Source organism: Prionailurus viverrinus, chromosome D3 (assembly GCF_022837055.1).
Source record: "Prionailurus viverrinus isolate Anna chromosome D3, UM_Priviv_1.0, whole genome shotgun sequence".
Classification (NCBI taxonomy): Eukaryota; Metazoa; Chordata; class Mammalia; order Carnivora; family Felidae; genus Prionailurus; species Prionailurus viverrinus.
In genome coordinates, this window is record NC_062572.1 from 18,342,776 (window position 1) to 18,364,665 (window position 21,890).

General features: G+C 49.0%; 1 protein-coding gene across 2 annotated transcripts in view; it reads left to right on the top strand.

Annotated features, from left to right (window-relative positions):
• Window positions 1–21,890, top strand: part of ACACB (acetyl-CoA carboxylase beta) — a 109,107-nt gene that overhangs the window by 21,628 nt on the left and 65,589 nt on the right. For both annotated transcript variants that reach the window (XM_047828208.1, XM_047828207.1), the window contains exons 3-11: window positions 6,002–6,134; window positions 9,405–9,543; window positions 12,561–12,670; window positions 12,884–12,965; window positions 14,224–14,322; window positions 15,642–15,751; window positions 15,848–15,958; window positions 19,016–19,225; window positions 19,532–19,702. In XM_047828208.1, the coding sequence (XP_047684164.1) occupies window positions 6,002–6,134; window positions 9,405–9,543; window positions 12,561–12,670; window positions 12,884–12,965; window positions 14,224–14,322; window positions 15,642–15,751; window positions 15,848–15,958; window positions 19,016–19,225; window positions 19,532–19,702 (1,165 nt within the window). The remainder of the gene's footprint in view (window positions 1–6,001; window positions 6,135–9,404; window positions 9,544–12,560; window positions 12,671–12,883; window positions 12,966–14,223; window positions 14,323–15,641; window positions 15,752–15,847; window positions 15,959–19,015; window positions 19,226–19,531; window positions 19,703–21,890) is intronic.

Genomic DNA, 21,890 nt, shown 5'->3' on the forward strand with positions numbered 1-21,890 from the left:
TGAGCAGTCAGCACAGAGTCTGACACGGGGCTCGAACTCACAGACCTCGAGATCACGACCTGAGCCGAAGTCGGACGCTTAACCGACTGAGCCACCCAGGCGCCCCATGATCAATCAGTTCTTCACCAAAAGTTTGGTCCCCTGAACCCACTCATCCCTGCCCTCGACCTGCCTGGTGACACAGCCACTGGACACACCTGTGGGTGGTTAACTTCTGGCTTAATTCCTGGCAGATGAATGTCCCATTGCTGCGTTACAAAAGTGGACTGAATATTCGCGCCTGATTCTCTTCCATGCCGGGAGAAGGTCCTGTCAACATCCCACTAAGTGACGGCAAAAGAGATTTTTTTTTAATTTAATTTAATTCTATTCTATTCTATTCTATTCTATTCTATTCTATTCTATTCTATTCTAAGTTTATTTATTTTGAGACAGAGAGTGCAAACAGGGGAAGGGCAGAGAGAGGGAGCGGGAGAGAGAGAATCCCAAGCAGGCTCTTCACTGCCAGCACAGAGCCTGATGCGGGGCTCTATCTCGTGAACCATGAGATCCTGACCTACGCAGAAATCAAGAGTCGGATGCTTAACCGACTGAGCCACCCAGGCGTCCCTAGATTCTTTTTTTTTTTTTTTTAGAGAGATGGAAACCATCAAGGCTGGCAGGACAGGAGAGGAGATTAGCAATACTATTTTGGAGGCCCCAAAGCAGGTGAGCCAGCAGTAACTGGCTTAGCAGAACCAAGAGGGCTGAGTCCTAAAGCAGCCGTGAGGACGGCTGAGAACTTATTGGATCTGTACCCTGAAAGGCGCAGGGACTGGCGACATCACGTGCCTGTGAGCCTGGGGGTAAAGGTGGGGAGGTACCAATGTAAGAATTGGGTACAAAATGCCCAGATCTTGTCTGCTTTGCTTGGCAGGGGTTGTCCACTCCCACCCCCACAGAAAGCAGGCAATTCATTCCCTGGAGAGGGAAAAGTAGAGGGTCTTGGCGCTGGGGACCGATGGGCACGGTGGAGGGTGTGGGGCCTGTATCCAAACACGACAATCAGGGTCCGTATAGGTTATAGGTGTTGAAACCTTCCCTGCCCCCCATCCCAGACCTTCCTGCTATGTCCACCCCCCCCCCCCACCCTCTTCCCAGCTGTTGGCCAATTGAGAGTTGGACCCTTGAAAGAAGACGACTCTAAGTGTACTTGGGGTTCCCTGGTATACAGCAGCCCCCCTCCCCAAGGTCCCGAGCGTGGAGCTCAGGGTCCGCCGGCCTCACCTCAGTACCTTCTGTCAGCCCTTTGGTTCTCGCTCTTCGCCACAAGGAAGTGACTGAGGCTTAGCAAACAGCTGGGGACAGTTTCTGATATGGAAGGCAGGCCCCGAACAGAGAGACGCAAGAGACTTGGAAGAAACAGAAATCATGCGGGGAGAAGGGAACGTGAAAAAGCTGCCATTATTGCCTTCACTGAAGTCAGGGAGGATGTTGCACACATAGGCATAGGAGGCATGAAAAGGAAACTCTGCTGGTCATTAACAAGCTCTTGGTTGTAAAAACACAACAGCGGCGGCAGGGAGGGGGGGATGGGTGGTGGGTGGTGCTCCTGGGTGGCTCAGTCAGTTGAGCGTCTGACTTCCGCTCAGGTCATGATCTCACAGCTCATGAGTTCGAGCCCCTCATCCGGCCCTGTGCTGCCAGCTCGGAGCCTGGAGCCTGCCTCGGATCCTGTGTCTCCCTCTCTCTCTGCCCCTGACCCACTCGCATTCTTTCTCTGTCTCTCTCAAAGACAAGCAACCATTAAAACAAATTTAAAAACACAACAGCGGGTTAGGAGAGAAGGCTGAAGGAATCGCCCGGAAAGTGGAAGACACGAGATGGGAAGTAGGGGAGGGGTAAAATACAGAAACTTGCCGGCCAGTCTAAGAATTTCAGCAGCCGGATGATAAGGCTTCTGGAAAGAATAGAGAAAAAGGAGGCAGGGAAATCATTTGAAGGAAATATTTGAAGATAAATTCCAGGATGTGAGTTTTCACATTGAAGGAGCCTGATAGATGCACAGCCCCGCTGACGGAAGCAGATGCACACCTGAGCACATCCCTGTGAAACTGTAGACTACAGGAGACAGAGACAAGGTCCTATAAGCAGAAGGAAGTTTCAGGCCACGCCAGCTGGTGACACATTTACCACCCCCAGCCCCCACTCCCGAACGCCTTTTTTGAGAAGGCTAGCGATCTCCCCCTGAAGCAAGAGAATAAACTGACATCCAGCATAGAATCAGAGGGAATCTCCAGGGCGGTAGTGATGAAGTAGCCTGGTGCAGTGAGGAGGAGGACAGGCACGCGAGGACGTCCTCGTCACATGTCCTGCCATGGTACCATTTTTTTAACCAGATGAACTACTGGACGCTATGTCCCAACAAAACGAGGGAGAAAGAGGGAGCCGTGTGATCCCCCAAATGAGGGATCAGACCCGAGGAGAGGCAAAAGGAATCCCGAGGAGGTCAGCAAAAGAAGGCCCGGATGACAGTTGGGTAAGGGGGTCTGGAGAACCGGCAGTCAGGACGGGAGGAGAGAGCAGAGGCCTCCAGGAGGGATGTTACCAATGAAAAATAAAGGAGCTGCTCAAGTCGCTGCAATTAGTGGGCTGCATTAGCAACAGGTGCAAGAGCTATGCGAGGGAGGGGTGCCTGGGTGGCTCAGTCGGTTGAGCCTCCGACTTCGGCTCCGGTCACGATCTCGCGGTCCGTGAGTTCGAGCCCCGCGTCGGGCTCTGGGCTGACAGCTCGGAGCCTGGAGCCTGCTTCCGATTCTGTGTCTCCCTCTCTCTCTGCCCCTCCCCCGTTCATGCTCTGTCTCTCTCTATCAAAAAATGAATAAACGTTAGAAAAAATTTTAAAAAGAGCTATGTGAATGAAAACCCCACTGTCTCCAGGAAAGAGAGAGAGAGAGGAAAGAAAGAGGAAGGAAGGTAGGTAGGAAGGCACATCTGGTCTACCCCAGCCCTCATCTGTGAATAATAATCCTGGATTCATGAAACACCACGAACTGAATCTGCCAGGGTGCAGCATGCCTGTGTTGAGAGATTGGGGGACGGGAAGCAGATGGGACAGCTGAGTAAGAGCTCTCATTCTCGTCCCTTGAGATCCGAGGGCCATAGATGGTGTCTCAAAACTCAGATACGGAAGACACATAACTCTGGTTTTCTTGCCGTATTTTGGAGCTGTACTCCAGATCAGCACTGCCTGATAGAAACATAATGTAAGCTACACATGTAATTTAATTTCTTTCTTTCTTTTTTTTTTTTTAATGTTTATTTATTTTTGAGAGAGAGACAAAGCACGAACAGGAGAGGGGCATGGAGAGAGGGAGACGGAATCCTAAGCAGGCTCCAGGCTCCGAGCTGTCAGCACCGAGCCCGACGCGGGGCTTGAACCCATGAAGCATGAGATCATGACCTGAGCCGAAGTCGGACACTCAACCGACTGAGCCACCCAGGCACCCCATGTAATTTAATTTCTAATAGTCACTTTAAAAAGTAAAAAGAGGGGCGCCTGGGTGGCGCAGTCGTTAAGCGTCTGACTTCAGCCAGGTCACGATCTCGCGGTCCCTGAGTTCGAGCCCCGCGTCGGGCTCTGGGCTGATGGCTCAGAGCCTGGAGCCTGTTTCCGATTCTGTGTCTCCCTCTCTCTCTGCCCCTCCCCCATTCATGCTCTGTCTCTCTGTCCCAAAAATAAATAAACATTGAAAAAAAAATTAAAAAAAAAAAAAGTAAAAAGAGGGGCACCTGGGTGGCTCAGTCAGTTAAGTGTCCGACTTCGTCTCAGGTCTGCTATCACTGTTCCTGAGTTCGAGCCCCACATCGGGCTCTGTGCTGACAGCTCGGAGCCTGGAGCCTGCTTCAGATTCTGTGTCTCCCTGTCTCTCTGCCCCTCCCCCACTCGCATTCTGTGTCTCTCTCAAAAATAAACATAAAAAAAGTAAAAAGATATGTATTTGAGTATATTTCTTAATATTATCTAAAATAGATAATATTTTTTGATAGATAATATAGATAATATTTTTTTGTGGATTTTTGTTTTATAGATCATGTAAGTATAAAATCATATGTATACACAGTATGTGCCATATCAGCCTTTAAAACTACATATCTAAAATCTCAAAGGCTCAGAAAATATTTTTCAGAATTTCTTTTTTTATAATCAATATGTTTACTGTATTTTATTATTTTTTTGCTATAGTTATACTAAGTTTTTATTTGTTTTAATTTAAATCCAAGTCAGTTATTGTATAGTATAATAATACTTTCAGGAATAGAATTTAGTGATTCATCACTTACATGTAACACTCAGTGGTCATTCCAACAAGTGCCCTTCTTAATCCCTATCACTCCTTTAGTCCACTGCCCCCCGTCTTCCCCCCCAGCAACCTTTGGTTTGTTCTCTGTATTTAAGAGTCTCTTATGTTTTGTCCCCCTTCTCTGTGTTGATATTATTTTTGCTTCCCTTCCCCTATGTTCATCTGTTTTGTGTCTTAAATTCCACGTATGAGTGAAATCATATGATACTTGTCTTTCTGTGACTAGCTTATTTTGCTTAGCATAATACACCCTAGTTTCATCCACGTTGTTACAAATTCTTTTTTTTATTTATTTTTTAATGTTTTACTTATTTAAAAAAAATTTTTTTTTTCAACGTTTAATTATTTGTGGGACAGAGAGAGACAGAGCATGAACGGGGGAGGGGCAGAGAGAGAGGGAGACACAGAATCGGAAACAGGCTCCAGGCTCTGAGCCATCAGCCTAGAGCCCGACGCGGGGCTCGAACCCACGGACCGCGAGATCGTGACCTGGCTGAAGTCGGACACTTAACCGACTGCGCCACCCAGGCACCCCAATGTTTTACTTATTTTTAAGAGAGAGAGTGAGCGAGCATGAGCGGGGGAGGGGCAGACAAAGGGAGACGCAGAACCTGAAACAGGCTCCAGGCTCTGAGCTGTCAGCACTGAGCCTGACGCGGGGCTCGAACCCACGGACCACAAGATCATGACCTGAGCCGAAGTCAGAGCTTAACTGACTGAGCCACCCAGGCGTCCCTACAAATTCTTTTTGATGTCCGAGTAATATTCCATTGTATATTCCACATCTTCTTTACCCATTCATCTGTCGATGGACATTTGGGCTCTTTCCATAGTTTGGCCATTGTCAATAGTGCTGCTATAAATAGGATTTCAACGTACAGTCAATATAAAAAACGTTGATAAGAGGGATGCCTGGGTGGCTCACTTGGTTAAGTGTTTGACTCTTGATTTTGGCTCAGATCATGATCTCACGGTTCGTGAGTTCAAGTCCTGCATCAGGCTCTGCACTGACAGCATGGACCCCGCTTGGGATTCTCTGTCTCCCTCTCTCTCTGCCCCTCCCGCCTCTCTAAATAAATAAATGAACTAAAAAAAAAAAAAGATGTCACACAAGGTGGTACTCATGCATTGTTCAGGACTATGGAGAGATGGAAATGCCAGAGAAGTGCTTTCCTCTGGTGTGGGGTTCTGGAGGGGGAGGGCAAGGAACCACTACCTGGAAGTTACACACTTTTTTTTGTTGTTTTCAGCCCCCCAATTTTTGATATGTGTCTGCAGAAAAGGGCAAGAAAGACAGATCTAAAGTGTTAGACTGTGTGGGCTTGCTCCCTGTTCACAAACCCCTCCCCATAAGCTTTTCAGTATTACTTGAGTTTCTAAGTTGGGAGCGTATGAAGTAAAAATTAACTGGAGATTAAAGATTTGAAATGTACAGCTTGGGGCACGCCAGGGATCCCTCCTGCTCATTCTTGTACTGGGTTCTTGAGTCTCCTTGTGAAATGCTTCAAGGTCCCTGGTGGAGACTACAAAGCAAGAGGGGGTCTGATGGGCTCCCACTTCTCTGTTGATGTTGACTTCATGGGTGCTGGCCTCCCGACTCCCTTCCCCCACATCCCAGGCTCCATGGCTCATCGGGGTCTGTCCTGTTCCCTCTGCAGACCCAGCATGTCCGGACTCCACCTGGTGAAGAAGGGCCGAGAACTAAAGAAGGTGGACCTGCACCGAGACTTTACCGTGGCCTCCCCGGCTGAGTTTGTCACGCGCTTCGGGGGGGATCGGGTCATTGAGAAGGTACAGATGGGGTCCTGGCAGTCGGGGTGGGGTGGGGCCCCTCCTCCCAGCTGGAGGGGAGAGAACCTACTTCAGGCTCACATAACTCTGTAGAGAAAGGGCCAGGCCACCCTTCCGTGAGCACTCGCTGAGTGCCACGTGCTGGAATTCATCAGCTTTCTACCCTCTCAACAGCCGGAAGCAACAGGTGCATCACCCCCATTTCACACAAACAGAGACTGAGGTCTGAAAAGACCCCACGGTGCTTTCATGCAAGGGGCTGCTTTCTCGGTTACTGGGGGGCAGGCCTAAAAGCCCCGCCCTGCCCTTCTGAGGTGTAGAGCTCCTTCCGGGAGAGGAGGCCCACGTACTGAATAACGATAATGAAGAGAAACTGCTACCTGTGGCCATTTAGAACGGCTTTTCGCATCATTTCCCGTTCCATCGGGTTAAGGCTCTGGGCCACAGACTGGTAATTCCCGTTGTATTCATGGAGAACAAAGATGCAGAGACTTGACATTGGTTGTCCAAAGTCCCGTGGCCAGAGAGGGCCGGAGTCGGGATTTGAACCCAGGTCAGTTTGACCAGAAGGCCTTGTTCTTTTCCACTATTACTCCAGGGTGGTGGTGGGTAATTATAACAAGAGCAGCTACTGGCTTTTGAGGGCCTGCTCTGCCGGGCACCCTGGGAACTGCTTTACCTTATCTTACCTCATTTAACTATATACCCCCGCCCCCCCGCCGAGTCCTGTCGGGTGATATTATTTTGCAGAAGGTGAAACAGGCCCAGGGAAGGGAGGTGGCTTGCCTGGGTCTTACAGCTGGTCAGTGGCAGAGCTGGGATTTGGACTCTGGTCGTCAGAGTCCAGACCCCACGTCCTCTCTCCAGCGTCCTAAGTGCAGTATTGAGCGTTAGAGACTCATATGGGCTCCTGAGCCTGGCAGCCAATAGACTCTTCTGCCCTGGAGCCTCAGAGTTCGAAACTCGGGCGGGGATCCAGAAGCCACGCTTTTGTCACACTTTCCAAGGGGACTGTGTTGCAGCCGGCCCAACTGATGGTGGCTGGCACGCAGCCCTGGGGAGCTGAGAGGCTGGGTGGCCGCTGAAGGCCTCAGCCGGGAGCTGCCTCACTTTATGACTTTGGACTTGACCGTGGCTTGCCCTTTCCCCTAGACTCCTTGTGGGAAAGCTGCACCTGTGGAGACTAGAACAGCCAGCCAGCCCACAGTGGCCTTCTCCCCTGGTGGAGCTCCCAGAATGTGCTGGGACAAATGGGGCCCAGGGAAACGGGCTGTCCTAGGCTCACCCAGAGCCCTTCCTTCTTGACCAAGCCTCCCTTTGATGATAAGACTGAGAGAACCGAAGGCCTGCCATTCTGTCATTGCTCTCCAGGGGGCAGTTTCGAAAGGAGGGAGCACTGAACCAGAGCCCAGAGCGCTGGGCTCCGTCTGCTGTGGCCACTCATAAGGATATGACACCTGGACTCAGTTTCCCTTTCTGTAAAATGGCAGCCATTGCATTCCCCATCTCTAATGAGACTTGTCCTCCCGAGCCTTAAAATTATGTTCTTGCTACGTCAGTCAGAGGTTCGAGGCCATGTGCCTATTTCTTTTTAACAGGAAAACTAGACCTTGGTTTTATTTCTTATAGACCAAGCCAGGAGGCTGGCCAGTCTGAGATCCTTATGTGGGGTTCTGCCTAATGCCACACAGGAAGTTCAGGCACATTAGGAATGGAAACTGGGACCTTTTCTGTTGCTTTCAGTTGCTGAGGATGGCCGGCGTTACTGCCTTTCCTCCTTACCAAGTCTGGGGCCTTTAACCTCCAGGACGCAGAGGCAGCCAAGGGGGCCAGTTCAGAGCACAGGTCAGAGTGTGCAGGGCTCACGAGTCCCATGCCTGCTACGTACTGGCTGTATGACTTTGGGCAAGTGCCTCGACTCCTTTTTTAATATCTTTAATCCCAAATAAAGATAAGAATACAGCCACTGTCAAGGGCTGTTGTGAGGATGAAATGAAATAATGCTGGGGAAATATATGGTACTGTAGCTTGGTACATATAAGCATTCAGAAATGTTAAGTGATCGTGATGGTGCCAGTAGAAGATCAAAAATCATTCATTCATCCCAGCCTGTCCATCCTGCCCATCTTGTCCATCCATCCATCCATCCACTTACCCATCCATCCATCCACTTACCCATCCATCCATCCATCCATCCATCACCCACTCACCCATCCACCCATCCATCCACTCATCCATCCATCCATCCATCCATCCATCCATCCACTTACCCATCTACCCATCCACCCATCTATCCATCCACTCATCCATCCATCCACTCATCCATCCATCCATCCACTCACCCATCCATCCACTCATCTATCCATCCATCCATCCATCCATCCATCCATCCATCCATCCATCCATCCACTTACCCATCTACCCATCCACCCATCTATCCATCCACTCATCCATCCATCCACTCATCCATCCATCCATCCACTCACCCATCCATCCACTCATCTATCCATCCATCCATCCATCCACTCATCCATCCATCCATCCATCCACTCATCCACCCATCTATCCATCCACTCATCCATCCATCCACTCATCCATCCATCCATCCACCCACCCACCCACCCACCCACCCATCCACTCATCCATCCATCTGTCCATCCATCCATCCACTCATCCATCCATCCATCCATCCATCCATCCATCCACTCTTTCATCCATCTACTCATCCATCCATCCACTTACTCATCCACCCATCCACCCATCTGTCCATCCACTCATCCATCCATCCATCCATCCATCCATCCATCCATCCATCCACTCATCCATCCATCCACTCATCCATCCATCCATCCACTTACCCATCCACTCATCTATCCATCCATCCATCCATCCATCCATCCATCCATCCATCCACTCTTTCATCCATTCACCCATCCATGCATTTACTCATCCATCCATCCATCCATCCATCCATCCATCCATCCATCCATCCACCTGTCCATCCATCCATCCACTCACCCATCCAGCCATCCATCCATCCATCTGTCCATCCATCCAGTCCTCTACCTGACCAATCATCCATCCATCCCCCCATCATCTATTCATGCAGCCAGCAGATTTTGAGCACCTCTCTGCCAGGCTGTGTGCTCTAGAGATTCAAAGAGTTACCTCAGGAGGCTCTGCAGCTGTGAGATGGACACCGGGGTAGCATGCAGCTCCCAGCACAGGTAGGTGTGCAGCTCTGGCCCCTTCCCCATTTTCCCGGTCCAGGTGCTCATCGCCAACAACGGCATCGCCGCCGTGAAGTGCATGCGCTCCATCCGCAGGTGGGCCTATGAGATGTTCCGCAACGAGCGGGCCATCCGGTTTGTTGTCATGGTGACCCCAGAGGACCTGAAGGCCAATGCAGGTACCCGGGCCTTGACTCCTTCCCCCCCACCACCCCCTGTCCTTACCTGCCCTCTCCTCTTCCATTTTACCTAGCCCACGTCCATCCTGGACCCCAGAGTCCCAGGGTACCTCTCCTGAGCTTGCATTATTTGCCTGTTCTTCATTTAATTAAAAATGCAGGGGCGCCTGGCTGGCTCAGTCAGTTAGGCGTCCGACTCTTGACTTTGGCTCAGGTCGCAATCTCACGGTTTGTGAGATCGAGCCCCGCACCTGGCTCTGTGCTGATGGTGCGGAGCCTGCTTGGGATTCTCTCACTCCTTCTCTTTCTGCCCTGCTCACTCACTCTTGCGTTCTTTCTCTCTCAAATAAATAAACTTGAAAAAATGCAAACGGTCAATACTCAAAGTAGAAATCCTGTCTTGGAGAAGTGCCCAGTGTTCCATCAGAGTGGTCTTTCTCACCCAGTGGGGTGGGGCGGTGGGGGGGGGGGTGGTTCTTTCTTGCAGATGTATGTATTGTGTTTCAACCATTCAGTTTTCTGTTCACTGTTTCTCTATGTCTGTTAGCATAGCTCATTCTGTAAATAACTGTCGGACAAGTTTGCTTTTTTCCCTGAACTGTCACATCCCTCTACAGACTTTTTTCCACACAGTAGCCAGAGTGACCTCTTAGAAACCCAGCCTCAGGGCCTGTCAGCTCCTCCTCGAAGCTTCTGAGGCTGCGGGCCTGTCCCCTGCCCTCCCCCCGAACCTGGAGCAGAGGCCCTGGGCCCTGACCCCGCACTGATGCAGCCTTCTCTCTCTCTCTCTCTCTTTTTTAATGTTTATTTATTTATTTTGAGAGAGATGAGAGAATGAATAGGGGAGGAGCAGAGAAAGAGGGAGAGAGAGAATCTCAAGCAGACTCCACGTTGTCAGCACGGAGCCTGATGTGGGAGTCGAACTCATGAACCATGAGACCATGACCTGAGCCGAGATCAAGAGTCAGACGCTTTACCGACTGAGCCACCCAGGTGCCTCAGGATGCAGCCTCCTTTTAACTCAGAGGACAGATTTGATTGTCAGCCCTATTTTATAGACAAGGCAGCGAGGCACGGGGACATAAGTCATTCGTACAGGGTCGTAGAGCCAGTATGTGGCATGGCAGGATTGGAACCCCAGGCTGTCTGAATCCACAGCCTTATTCTGTGGGGGCTCCCATCACACTCAGACTAAAATTCCACGTCCTCACTCAGGCCAGTTAAGGTGCCTCACTACGTGACTCTGCTGGCCTCCTGACCCCGTCTAGTGCCTCTCACCTTCCATCCCTGGGTCCAAGCCACAGTGGCCTCATCGGTTGCTGGGCTGGCTGAGCTCTTTCCTGTGCAAGAACTCTTGGAACATGCTGGATCTTTTGCCTCCACCCCTCCCTGCCCTAGCCTTTGAGTCGTGTTCTCCCGTGTGACTTTTACAGAGAGCCCTGGCATTGACCCCGTTCTGGTGCTATTGTGTTTGTTTTCTTGTTTATCTTCTCAGATAGTGGAGTAAAACCCAGGGACGGGAGGGAGCTTGTCTGACTCCTTACTTTGTAATCTGTGGTCCCTCCCCCGTGGCCAATGCTTGTGTGCTCCATCAACATGGGAGGCAGGCAGGCTGGAAGGAATCCACCACTCTTGGGTTTCTTTGCGAGCCTGCACATGAAGTTCCACACTGTTCCTTCTCAGGATCCACAAGAATCCCATGGGACAGGGGTACCAACCCTGGCCTTTGGCTTAAGTCTGGCTTTTCCAAAACACTGCCCGGTGAACATCCTCTTACATCATCCTTTGCCTTCGTTCATGAGTAGGGTTTTTTAGGACATATTCCTAGAAGTGGAGTTTCTGGCATAAAGGGCATGACTGTTTTGAAATCAAAACATCGCATTGTATTCAGCCTTAAAAAGGAAGGAAATCCAGTCACGTGGTACAGCGTCGGTGAACCGGAAGACATGATGCTAAGTGCAAGGAACCAGTCACAGAAAGACAAATAGGATCCCACATATATGAGGTCCCTAGAGTTGTCAGATTCGTAGAGACCGAGGGTAGATGGTGGTGGCCAGGGGCTGCGGGAGGGAACAAGGGGAGTAGTTGTTTCATGGGCAGGGTTTCAGATTTGCAAGATAGAAAAAGTTCTGGAGATCTGTTTCATAACAATGTGAATGTGCTAAATCCTCGAACTGGACGCTGGAAAAATGAATTCGATGACCCATTTTATGTTTTTTGTTTTTTACCGTGGTTAAAAAAACATCGTATTGTTGGGGCGTCTGGGTGGCTCAGTCAGTTAAACATCCAACTCTTGGTTTCGGCTCAGGTTATGATCTCATGGTTTGCGAGTTCAAGCCCCACCCCACGCTGGGCTCTGTGCTAACAGAGCCTGCTTGGGATCCTCCCTCCCTCCCCTCTCCCCGCCCCTCCCCTACTTGTGCTCACTCTATCTCTCTCTCAAAAAATAAATAAACAAAAATGTAAAAAAGACACATTGTATTGCTTAATGGCAAAACAGTATTAAGGTCAACTTTAAATAGGCATTAATAGGGGCTCCTGGGTGGCTCAGTTCGTTGAGCATCAGACTCTTGATCTCTGCTCAGGTCATGATGTCAGGGTTCGTGAGATGGGGCCCTGAGTCGGGCTCTGTGCTGACGACGTCGAGCCTACTTGGGACTCTCTCTCTCTCTCTCTCTCTCTCTCTCTCTCTCTCTCACACACACACACACACACACACACACACACACACACACTAAATAAATAAACATTGAAAAAGGGAATTAATAGAACACGCCACCTCTTATCCCAACCGTCCCCAAGAAGCTTGCGTCCTTCTTTCTTTAGTCCCTTCCAGACCTTGTCCTGATGCACATATATTTTCACATAGTGAAAGTCACGTCCGGTTTTCTTCAAGTGCCCACACGCGTTTGTCCCTTGCTGCCACAGAGTCTTGGTCATCCTCTCGGTGGCCGTCTGTAGTCCTGCAGTGACCTTCAGCGTCTCAGTTTTTCTTTCCTTTTCTCATTTAATTGCAGAGTATATCAAGATGGCAGATCAGTACGTCCCTGTCCCAGGAGGGCCCAACAACAACAACTATGCCAACGTGGAGCTGGTTGTGGACATTGCCAAGAGGATCCCCGTGCAGGTAAGTCAGATGGGGTGCCCAGTCTGTCTACAGGGGGATGACGCTCTGAACTTCGGAGCAAAAACTCACTCCTGCAGGTTCAGAAGGGAGGGAGGAGCCAGATCGTCCGGGACCCTGAAATCCGGGGCTGATGTGACCCTGGGGAAGAGCTTTCTGTGCGTGACAGGAGGGGGATTCTCGAAGATCTTCCTTCACACCTCTCTGTGTTTACAGGCGGTGTGGGCTGGCTGGGGCCATGCTTCCGAAAACCCCAAACTCCCGGAGCTCCTGTGCAAGCATGAGATTGCTTTCTTAGGTAGAGTACGTCTCCGTCAGATACGCGGGAATCGGGGCGTTCGCGGGATGGTCTGCTGGGTCAGGTTCTCTTTCCAGTGTAGCCCTGCAAGGTGGGGGTCACTTTACATTCCCACCTCACCCTTTCATTGTCACGAGGAAGCAGAGCCGGCCGGTGGAGGGGAGGTTGGGCAGCCCAGGGACATAGGAGGCATTACCACGGGTACCGCCGCGGAATGATACTGGAACAAGCGGAACCCTCTGCTCATGCTCCTGCTGGTACCGAGATCCCAGCCATGTTCAGATTTCTGACTGGGTTCGGAGGTCACATTTCTGATAAGCCCACACCTTCCTTGGGCTGTTCTCAGGACTTTGTAATGTCCTAGCACCTTAGGACCAGAGTCCCTCATCGCTATAGCTTTTTAGGTAAAGCGATACTCTGTAGGGCATCTGTTTGTTATAGGATATGTATTTGTAAACTCTGTGGGTGCAGTTATGCTGTTGGCCATCTTTGCATGATTTGGGGGAATCATTGACCATGCACACTAAATCCCCGTGCTGCTTCTTATCTCTGGGCCTGCAACACACACTGTATGAAGCAACTCAGGGCAAATCAGCACCTGACATTCCACGGGTCTGCTTAGTGACCCAGGCCTGTTTATGTTTTCGCTGTCTATTGTCTTTGGTTGGCCATCACGTGGGACCCTCATTATCCCTTAGCTCCTCTGGAGGTTGATGAGCCAGCCCGGCAAACTATAGCCCATAGGCCAAGTCCAGATCACTGTCTGCTTTTGTAAATAAAGATTTATTGAAACACGGCCCTCTCATTCATTTAGTTATTGCCTATGGCTGCTTTTGCCCAACATTGGCAAAGTTGAATATTCGTGACAGAGACAGGCAGACCCGCAAAGCTCCAAATGTTTTCCATCTGGATCATTATAGGAGAAGTTTGCTAACCTAGGGTCTAGTTTTCTGAGGTGCTAGCTTGGCCCTTTGGTCTAACTCTTTGGCTTCTTCCTGACAAGTGAATTTTGCGCATGCCACATACCTCAGGTTGTAACTCAGATCAGGTTTACATTCCACATGTACTAAAAATGGCATACTTCATCCCCATCTGATGAAGTAGCAGACCGATAGATTTTTTTCCTTCCCCAACTTGTCGTTACATTCCTTGAGAGCTAGGACCTGAGTACTTGTCTTTGTGCATTTGGTTGGCACGGGGCTGCAAGGGGCCATTGACTAACTCGATTCTGCCTCGCCCTTTGTCCCTGATCCCTCAGGCCCTCCCAGTGAGGCCATGTGGGCCTTGGGAGATAAGATCGCCTCCACCATTGTGGCCCAGACGCTGCAGGTCCCAACACTGCCTTGGAGCGGAAGTGGTAAGTGACCTGAGCCTCACTCTGCGGGGAGCTCTGCCACCCTATCTGCCCGGAAGGGGTGATAGAAATATGCTTTTTTCTTTTTATCCTTATCATTTAAAAAATTTAAAATGATGAAAACAATGGTACAGTTTCATTGCAGACAGCTTAGAAAATCTAGAATTACAAAAAAGAAATAGAAATCATCCATAATCCTATGTCCCGATGTCAAACATCTGTTACAGCCAAAGAGCCTACCTTTCCGGCCTTTTTTTCCTAGGCATATCCTTTAAAAAGCCAGAGATCTTGTATTGACTACTCTGTGACTTATTTTTTTTCTCACTAATCCTTCTTTGTCAGTAAGTACACTTTACAACATTTAAAATATCTGCATTGGATTTTATCGTAGAGAGGTACTTACCATAATTCACAGTTCTCTACAGTTATATATTTAGGTTGTTTCCAGCTTATTTTGTTCCAATTTTTTGTTTTAAGAGCTAAAAGTAATGGAATCTTGATAGTTTTATAGCTAAATCTCGATGTAGTTTTTAATCATTTCCTTGGGATGAATTCCTAAGGAATCCTAGGATAGAATTTCTAGGATAAATTAAAAATGAACAGGAAAAAAAAATCTAGGATAAATTAAAAATGAAAAGGAAAAAAAAATCTCAGGAGTTTCCTATTCAATCTGATTTTTTTCCTCAAAGACAGCGAATTTGGGATGGAAAGGGTTTTATTTATTTTTTTTTATTTTTATTTTTATTTTTTTTAACATTTATTTATTTTTGGGATAGAGAGAGACAGAGCATGAACGGGGGAGGGGCAGAGAGAGAGGGAGACACAGAATCGGAAACAGGCTCCAGGCTCTGAGCCATCAGCCCAGAGCCTGACGCGGGGCTCGAACTCACGGAGCGCGAGATCGTGACCTGGCTGAAGTCGGACGCCTAACCGACTGCGCCACCCAGGCGCCCCATGGGATGGAAAGGGTTTTAGAAAACAGCGATTCACATATAAATGTCATCCGTGGGTAGAATTGGAATTTTTTTTCAGTTCAGGTTAATATGATTGTTCTTGGTAGACTCAGTCTGAATGAATTTCTTAAGTTTGATTTCCCTTTCGAGGTCAAGTCAGTCCTTAGGAAAATTAAAAGCCACTGTGCGAAGCTGAAGGACTGTGTGTATGTTGTTGGTCCGGAGGCCAGGTCTTGAGAGGCTTTGGTGAGGAAAGGCCCCGTGGCTTCCGTATTATGTATCTCCCCCATCCTCAGGAGGATTCAGCTTTTTTTTTTCTTTTTCTTTTCTTTTTCTTTTTTTTTTTTTTTTTTTTTTGTGACTCTCCAGGTCTGATGATAGAGTGGGCAGAAGATAATCTGCAGGAGGGGAAAAGGATCAGTGTCCCAGAAGACATTTACGACCAGGGTTGTGTGAAAGATGTGGATGAGGGCCTAGAGGTAAACATGGGGCTGGGAGGTCAAGGTGCTGGAGGCTTCTCATCATCCTGGAAACAGTCTACCTTCTAAAGAGGTCTGTTTGTCCTTCGCCCCCAGGTGGCAGAGAAAATTGGTTTTCCCTTGATGATCAAAGCTTCTGAAGGCGGTGGAGGGAAAGGAATCCGGAAAGCAGAGAGTGCTGAGGACTTCCCAATCCTTTTCAGACAAGTGAGCTGTTCTTGCTGAGTGTTTGGGAATTGTGTGCATTTCGTTGTTGGCCGCCAGATTCTTTTCATTTGCGTTACCGTGTCAGAAATCAAGAGGACATGCGCGGGAGCTGGAATATTGCTCTGCTGTCTTCCGAAGCAAATGTGTACGTTTTTACGACGTCGCGGAAGTCCGTGGCTCGTGTTGATCCCCACACCATTAACTTAGATGTTCGATTCTGTGAATCCTCGTGACTTTAAATGATTTCAGAGAAGCAGGGCCAGAGTATCTATCGGCTTGTGACTATAGTTGTCCCTCGAAAGATGGGACATTGTGTATGTTTTGGTAGTCTTGGTGTTTTTAATGTTTCTAGGTGATTGACTTTGGTTGTAGGAATGAACTGCGTATCTGCTTATTTGTAGCTGGGTTTTCACTTTGCCAACATTATGCCCTATTGCAGCTGCCCGTTGGCATTGTCTTAAAAAAGGTAGGCTGATGATCTTCCCATTCTTTTTAAAGACGTTTTTCGAAGATTTCTTTTTAAAAAATGTTTACTTATTTACTGTGTGTGTGAGAGAGGGAGGGGCGGAGAGAGTGGGAGAGAGAGGATCCGAAAGCAGGCTCCACGCTGTCAGCGCAGAGCCCGATGTGGGGCTCAGTCCCACAAACTGTGAGATCGTGACCTGAACCGAGATCAAGAGTTGGACACCGAACCGAATGAGCCACCCAGGCCCCTCAACCTTTCCATTCTTAACACGACTATTTTAGTATTTCTAGGGTTTCTTCCAGAACTTGTTCCCATGCGTGTTTGAAAGAGTTGCATTCATTCTGCCCGGTGTTTTGTTCTACGTTAAAAAAAAAATTCCAAGTTGTAGATCATGGACATTTTTCCCATGTTGTTCCAGTCTTGACGGTTATTTTGATGACGTGCCAAGAAGGACTTAGTCAGATAGAGGGCGCGTGCGTTTACCAAAACGGGTCAATAAATTGCTTTCTAAAAAGGTTTACCAGATAAACAGCTGTGGGCAGTGTGTGAATGTTCTATAACATAGTGGTTTCGCTCTCACGTGATTCCATTGGGCTGAACAGGTTTTTGGGGTATTTTGGGGGGAAGAAGTTCTATTTACAGGAAAGTTGTGTAGGTGGTAGAATTCCCATCTACCCTTCACCTGGTTTCCCGCCTTTATCTTCCGTCAGCCGTGCCACGTTTGCTATAACTAAGAGATCAACAGTGATACGTTTCTATTAGGTGAACTCCAGACTTGATTCAGAGCTCACCAATATTCCCCACTAATCTCTTCTTTCTGTTTCAGGATCCAGTCCTGGAGCCTCTATTACATTTACGAGTCGTGTAGGTTCTAAAGCTTTCCCCCCCGCCCTTTCTTTAAAATAGACGTGGGGCGCCTGGGTGGCTCAGTCGGTTGGGTGTCTGACTTCAGCTCAGGTCATGATCTCAGGGTTTGTGAGTTCGAGCCCCACTTGGGCTCACCGCTGTCAATGTAGGGCCTGCTTCGGATCCTCTGTCCTCCGCTCTCTGTCCACCACCACCCCCCGCCCCCCACGCTCTCTCTCAAAAATAAATGAAAACATTAAGAAAAAAGTCTTTTAAAATAGGCATTGCTTCTTAGAGTGGTTTTTCATTCACAGCAAAACTGAGTGGGAAGTGTAGAGCTCCTGCATACGCGCTGTCCCCACACATGCCCAGCCTCCCCCAAGCGTTTTTCTTTTGATTACGTGAGTGCAATATGAAACTGTTCTTATACAAACATCCGAACACTTTTGGGGTATATTAAACATAAAAAAGGAAAATTCTCTTTTTTTTATTTTTTTTTAATGTTTATTTATTTTTGAGACACAGAGAGGCAGAGTACGAACGGGGTTGGGGGGGGGGGGCAGAGAGAGAGGGAGACACAGAATCGGAAGCAGGCTCCAGGCTCTGAGCCATCAGCCCAGAGCCCGACGCAGGGCTCGAACTCATGGACTGCAAGATCGTGACCTGAGCTGAAGTCAGACGCTTAACCGACTGAGCCACCCAGGCGCCCCGTGGAAAATTCTCTTTTTATCACCACCTCTGAACTCCTCCCCCTTCTCAGACTAGTTAGCAGTTGGGTTGGTTCCAGCACTTCGACAGTATACACTTTTGAAAAAACATTTTTAAAAGATGTTTTAATTTTTAAAAGTAATCTCTACAAGAGTCATGTGCTCTATCGACTGAGCCAGCCAGGTGCCTCTGTATCTACTTTTATATAGGTAGTCATACAGTTCTGTTTTATTATTTTTTGTATTATAAGTGGGGTCATCCCCTATATAGCTGCAGCTTGCTTTTTAAAAAAATTTCTTAGGGGTGCCTGGGCAGCTCAGTCAGTTAAACATCTGACTCTTGGTTTCAGCTCAGGTCACGATCTCCCGGGTTCATGAGATCAAGCCTCGTGTCGAGCTCTGCCCTGGCAGCACAGAACCTTGCATGGGATCTCTCTCTCTCTCTCTCTCTACCCCTCCCCTGCTTGCTCTCTATCTTGCTCTCAAAAGAAATAAAAAATAAAATAAAATAAAACTTAAAAACTTTTCCTAGGCGTCGTTAAATGGGACCACTGGTTTTTATATCGTCATTAAGAATTTCTGGACGATTGGCTTTAAGCCATCAAAAGAATGAAGTGAGAGAGTACTATTTAAGAAGGAGGAAAAGAAAGTTGCAGGGTAGCATGTTTCGGTCCTATTTTTATCCCAAGAACATTCCGTGTGCCGTGTGTGTTCCTGAGCGTGCCCCCGGCCCTCACCAGCACATTGACTTAACCAGTTAACTGTTAACCACAGTCACTCTTAGCACATTAAACTCTAACGCGCACCCAGATCTTAACAGCACATTATCTTCAGGAGATGGGGTTGTGGGGAAATTGCCTTTGTTCCATTATAGACTTTTGACAATATCGGACTTAAAACATCAAGGAGAAGGGCATGTCTGTGAGAGAGGTAAAACAAAGCTAAGAGATCAGCAAAATCGTGGACGTATCTTCAGAGAACTTCGCGCTCCAGCCCTGGTCCCCCGGGGAAGAGTGAGCCACTCTGCTGTCCCCCCAGGTGCAGAGTGAGATCCCGGGCTCCCCGATCTTCCTCATGAAGCTGGCCCAGCACGCCCGGCACCTGGAGGTCCAGATCCTCGCCGACCAGTACGGGAACGCCGTGTCTCTGTTCGGGCGTGACTGCTCCATCCAGCGGCGGCATCAGAAGATCATCGAGGAGGCACCGGCCACCATCGCCACACCGGCTGTGTTCGAGTTCATGGAGCAGGTGAGCTCTGCAGAGCTGGGGGGGGGGGGGGGGGGCGGGGTGGTGGCGCGGGGCGGACAGCCGCGGGGAGAGCCGTCTCCACCCAGCCAGCAAAAGCGCCCTACAGTTCGCGTTGCCAGAGCGGGGTGGGTGCCCGTGAAGACACGGTCGGCGGGGTGAAAGCCATCGTAGGGAGTGTGATCCCTGAGGTCCCAAAGGAGCTCCCGCATAGCAGGTCCTCAGCATTTGGTGCGGGGAACTTATAAGCCACCATTGAGACGGTCCAGGAAAACCACTGGAAACCCTTCGGTGTCCGTTTCTGTGCAGTGTGCCGTCCGCCTGGCCAAGACCGTGGGCTACGTGAGCGCGGGGACGGTGGAATACCTCTACAGCCAGGATGGCAGCTTCCACTTTCTGGAGCTGAATCCCCGCCTGCAGGTGGAGCACCCGTGCACGGAAATGATCGCCGACGTCAACCTGCCGGCCGCCCAGCTACAGGCGAGGAAATGGGCTCCAGGCCCTGGGGTTTCTTCCGCCTGGGGTGGGGGCCCTGTCCGGCTCATATCAGCCCTTCCCGACTCTGTCCTGACTGGCCGTCCCTGGGGAGTGACTGGTTTGTTGCGGGAGTAGCACTGAGAACCACACAGGCTGAGAAGCTTCTGAGAAGTGGCTCGTCCCCTTTGTCTGGCTATAGACCTCTTTGAGAAACGGGCAGAAGCCTGTTGAACTTCTCCCTGGGAAAAAACTATTTTATACAGTTCCAGGGCATTTGCGGACCCCCTGTACCCGTTCATAGTCCCTCCCAGAGAAGTGTGTCTCAACCTTTTTTTTTTTTAACTTTTTTAAAAAGTTTATTTATTTTTGAGAGAGAGAGCACGAAAGGGCCAGAGAGAGAAGGAGAGGGAGAGGGAGAGAGAGAGAATCCCAAGCAGGCTCTGCACCGTGAGCGTGGGGCCCATCGTGGGGCTCGAACTCACGAACCGCGAGATCATGATCTGAGCCAAAATCAGACGCTTAACTGACTGAGCCGCCCAGGTGCCCCTCAGCCTTTTTTTTTTCATTACAGCTCCCTTCAGGAGCCTTTGTAGATACTTTTCCCCCTAATTCCTCCCCTTATGAAATTTTAACATCACAGATATACCTGTTTTTACTGTAGATACATCCACATCTTACGCATACAAAGAGTAAGATTATTTCATCCCCAGGAGCAAATATTTGCCCCCTTGGGGGGCAGTATCACCCCCGTCGAGAACTTGTGACCCACAGTTAGGAACTCCTGCACCAGTGGGAACTCAAATTTGTAAAATATGTGTGTCTTTCCTTGCTTCCTCCCTCCACCAGCATTTTTATTGTTTTTCTATTTTGTGGGGTTTTGTTTTTTGTGTTTTGGTTTTTTTAGTTTGGAAAATTTCAGGAATGTTGCAAGGATAGTGCAATTAACACCCACGCCCTACCCCTCAGTCCACCATTGTTAGTCTCTGCCAGGTTTGTGTTGTATTTGTGTGTCTGTTTAATTTTTTTTCAGCTTAACTTTTTTTTAATGCTTTATTTACCTTTGGGCGGGGGGGAGGGAGGGAGGGAGACACAGAATCCGAAGCAGGCTCCAGGCTCCGAGCTGTCAGCGCAGAGCCGGACGCGGGGCTCGAACCCACGAACTGTGAGATCATGACCTGAGCTGAAGTTGGTTAAGCAACCAATTGACCCACCCAGGCGCCCCGCAGCTTATGTTTTTGAGTGATGTTTTGACTTGAACCTTCATGGCACTTTGCCTCTAAATCCTTGAGTCAAAGGAACTCCCAAGAATAAGATCATTCTAAAAAAAAGATCATTCTGGCACAACACCACCATAAAATGACGCTTGGTAAAGCACTGATGTCACCACACGTCTGTCTGAAGTTAAGAAGTATAAAATTTAAAAATTGATAAAATTTAGGGGCTCTTGAGTGGCTCAGCCAGGAGAGCATCGACTCTTGATCTCAGGGTCATGAGTTCAAGCCCCGCATTGGGCGTGGAGCCTACTTAACAACAAATTTATACAATCTAATACCATTAAGAGTTTCCCCTCTGTTCCAGTAATCTCTTTTTATGGCTGTTTTTTTTGCTTATTTTAAAAACCCAGGATCCATTCCCGGACCTCACATTCTGTTTCACCGCCACAACTTTTGAGTCTCTCCTCTGTCCTCAGACATACTTTTTTGTTCTCCATGTTGGTGTTTGAGAAGAGTTCAGGCAGAACGCCCCTCAGTGTGGATTTGTCTGATGGCTTCTTCCTGGTGGAAAAGTCCCGTAAGGGTTTTGGCAGCTTACCACCTAGGCGGGCGTTGGGCCCTTCTTAGTGCATCTCATCAGAAAGACCCAGGAGGTTACGTTTGTGTCTTATACTCATTCTGCAGGCTCAGGTTCCTCTGAGTCCTTTTAAAACCTTTAGCTCGGGGCCCCTGGGTGGCTCAGTCAGTTAAGCGGCTGACTTCAGCTCAGGGCGTGATCTCACGGTTCATGAGTTCCAGCCCCGGGTCAGGCTCTCTGCTGTCAGCACAGAGCCCACTTTGGATCCTCTGTCCCCTCCCTCTCCGTCACCCTCCCCCCACCCCTGCTGGCTCTTGCTCTCTCTCTCAAAACGGATAAATAAAAACTTTAAAAGTAGTAAAACCTTTAAGTCTGCAGCCGGCCACCGTTATATCTCCCC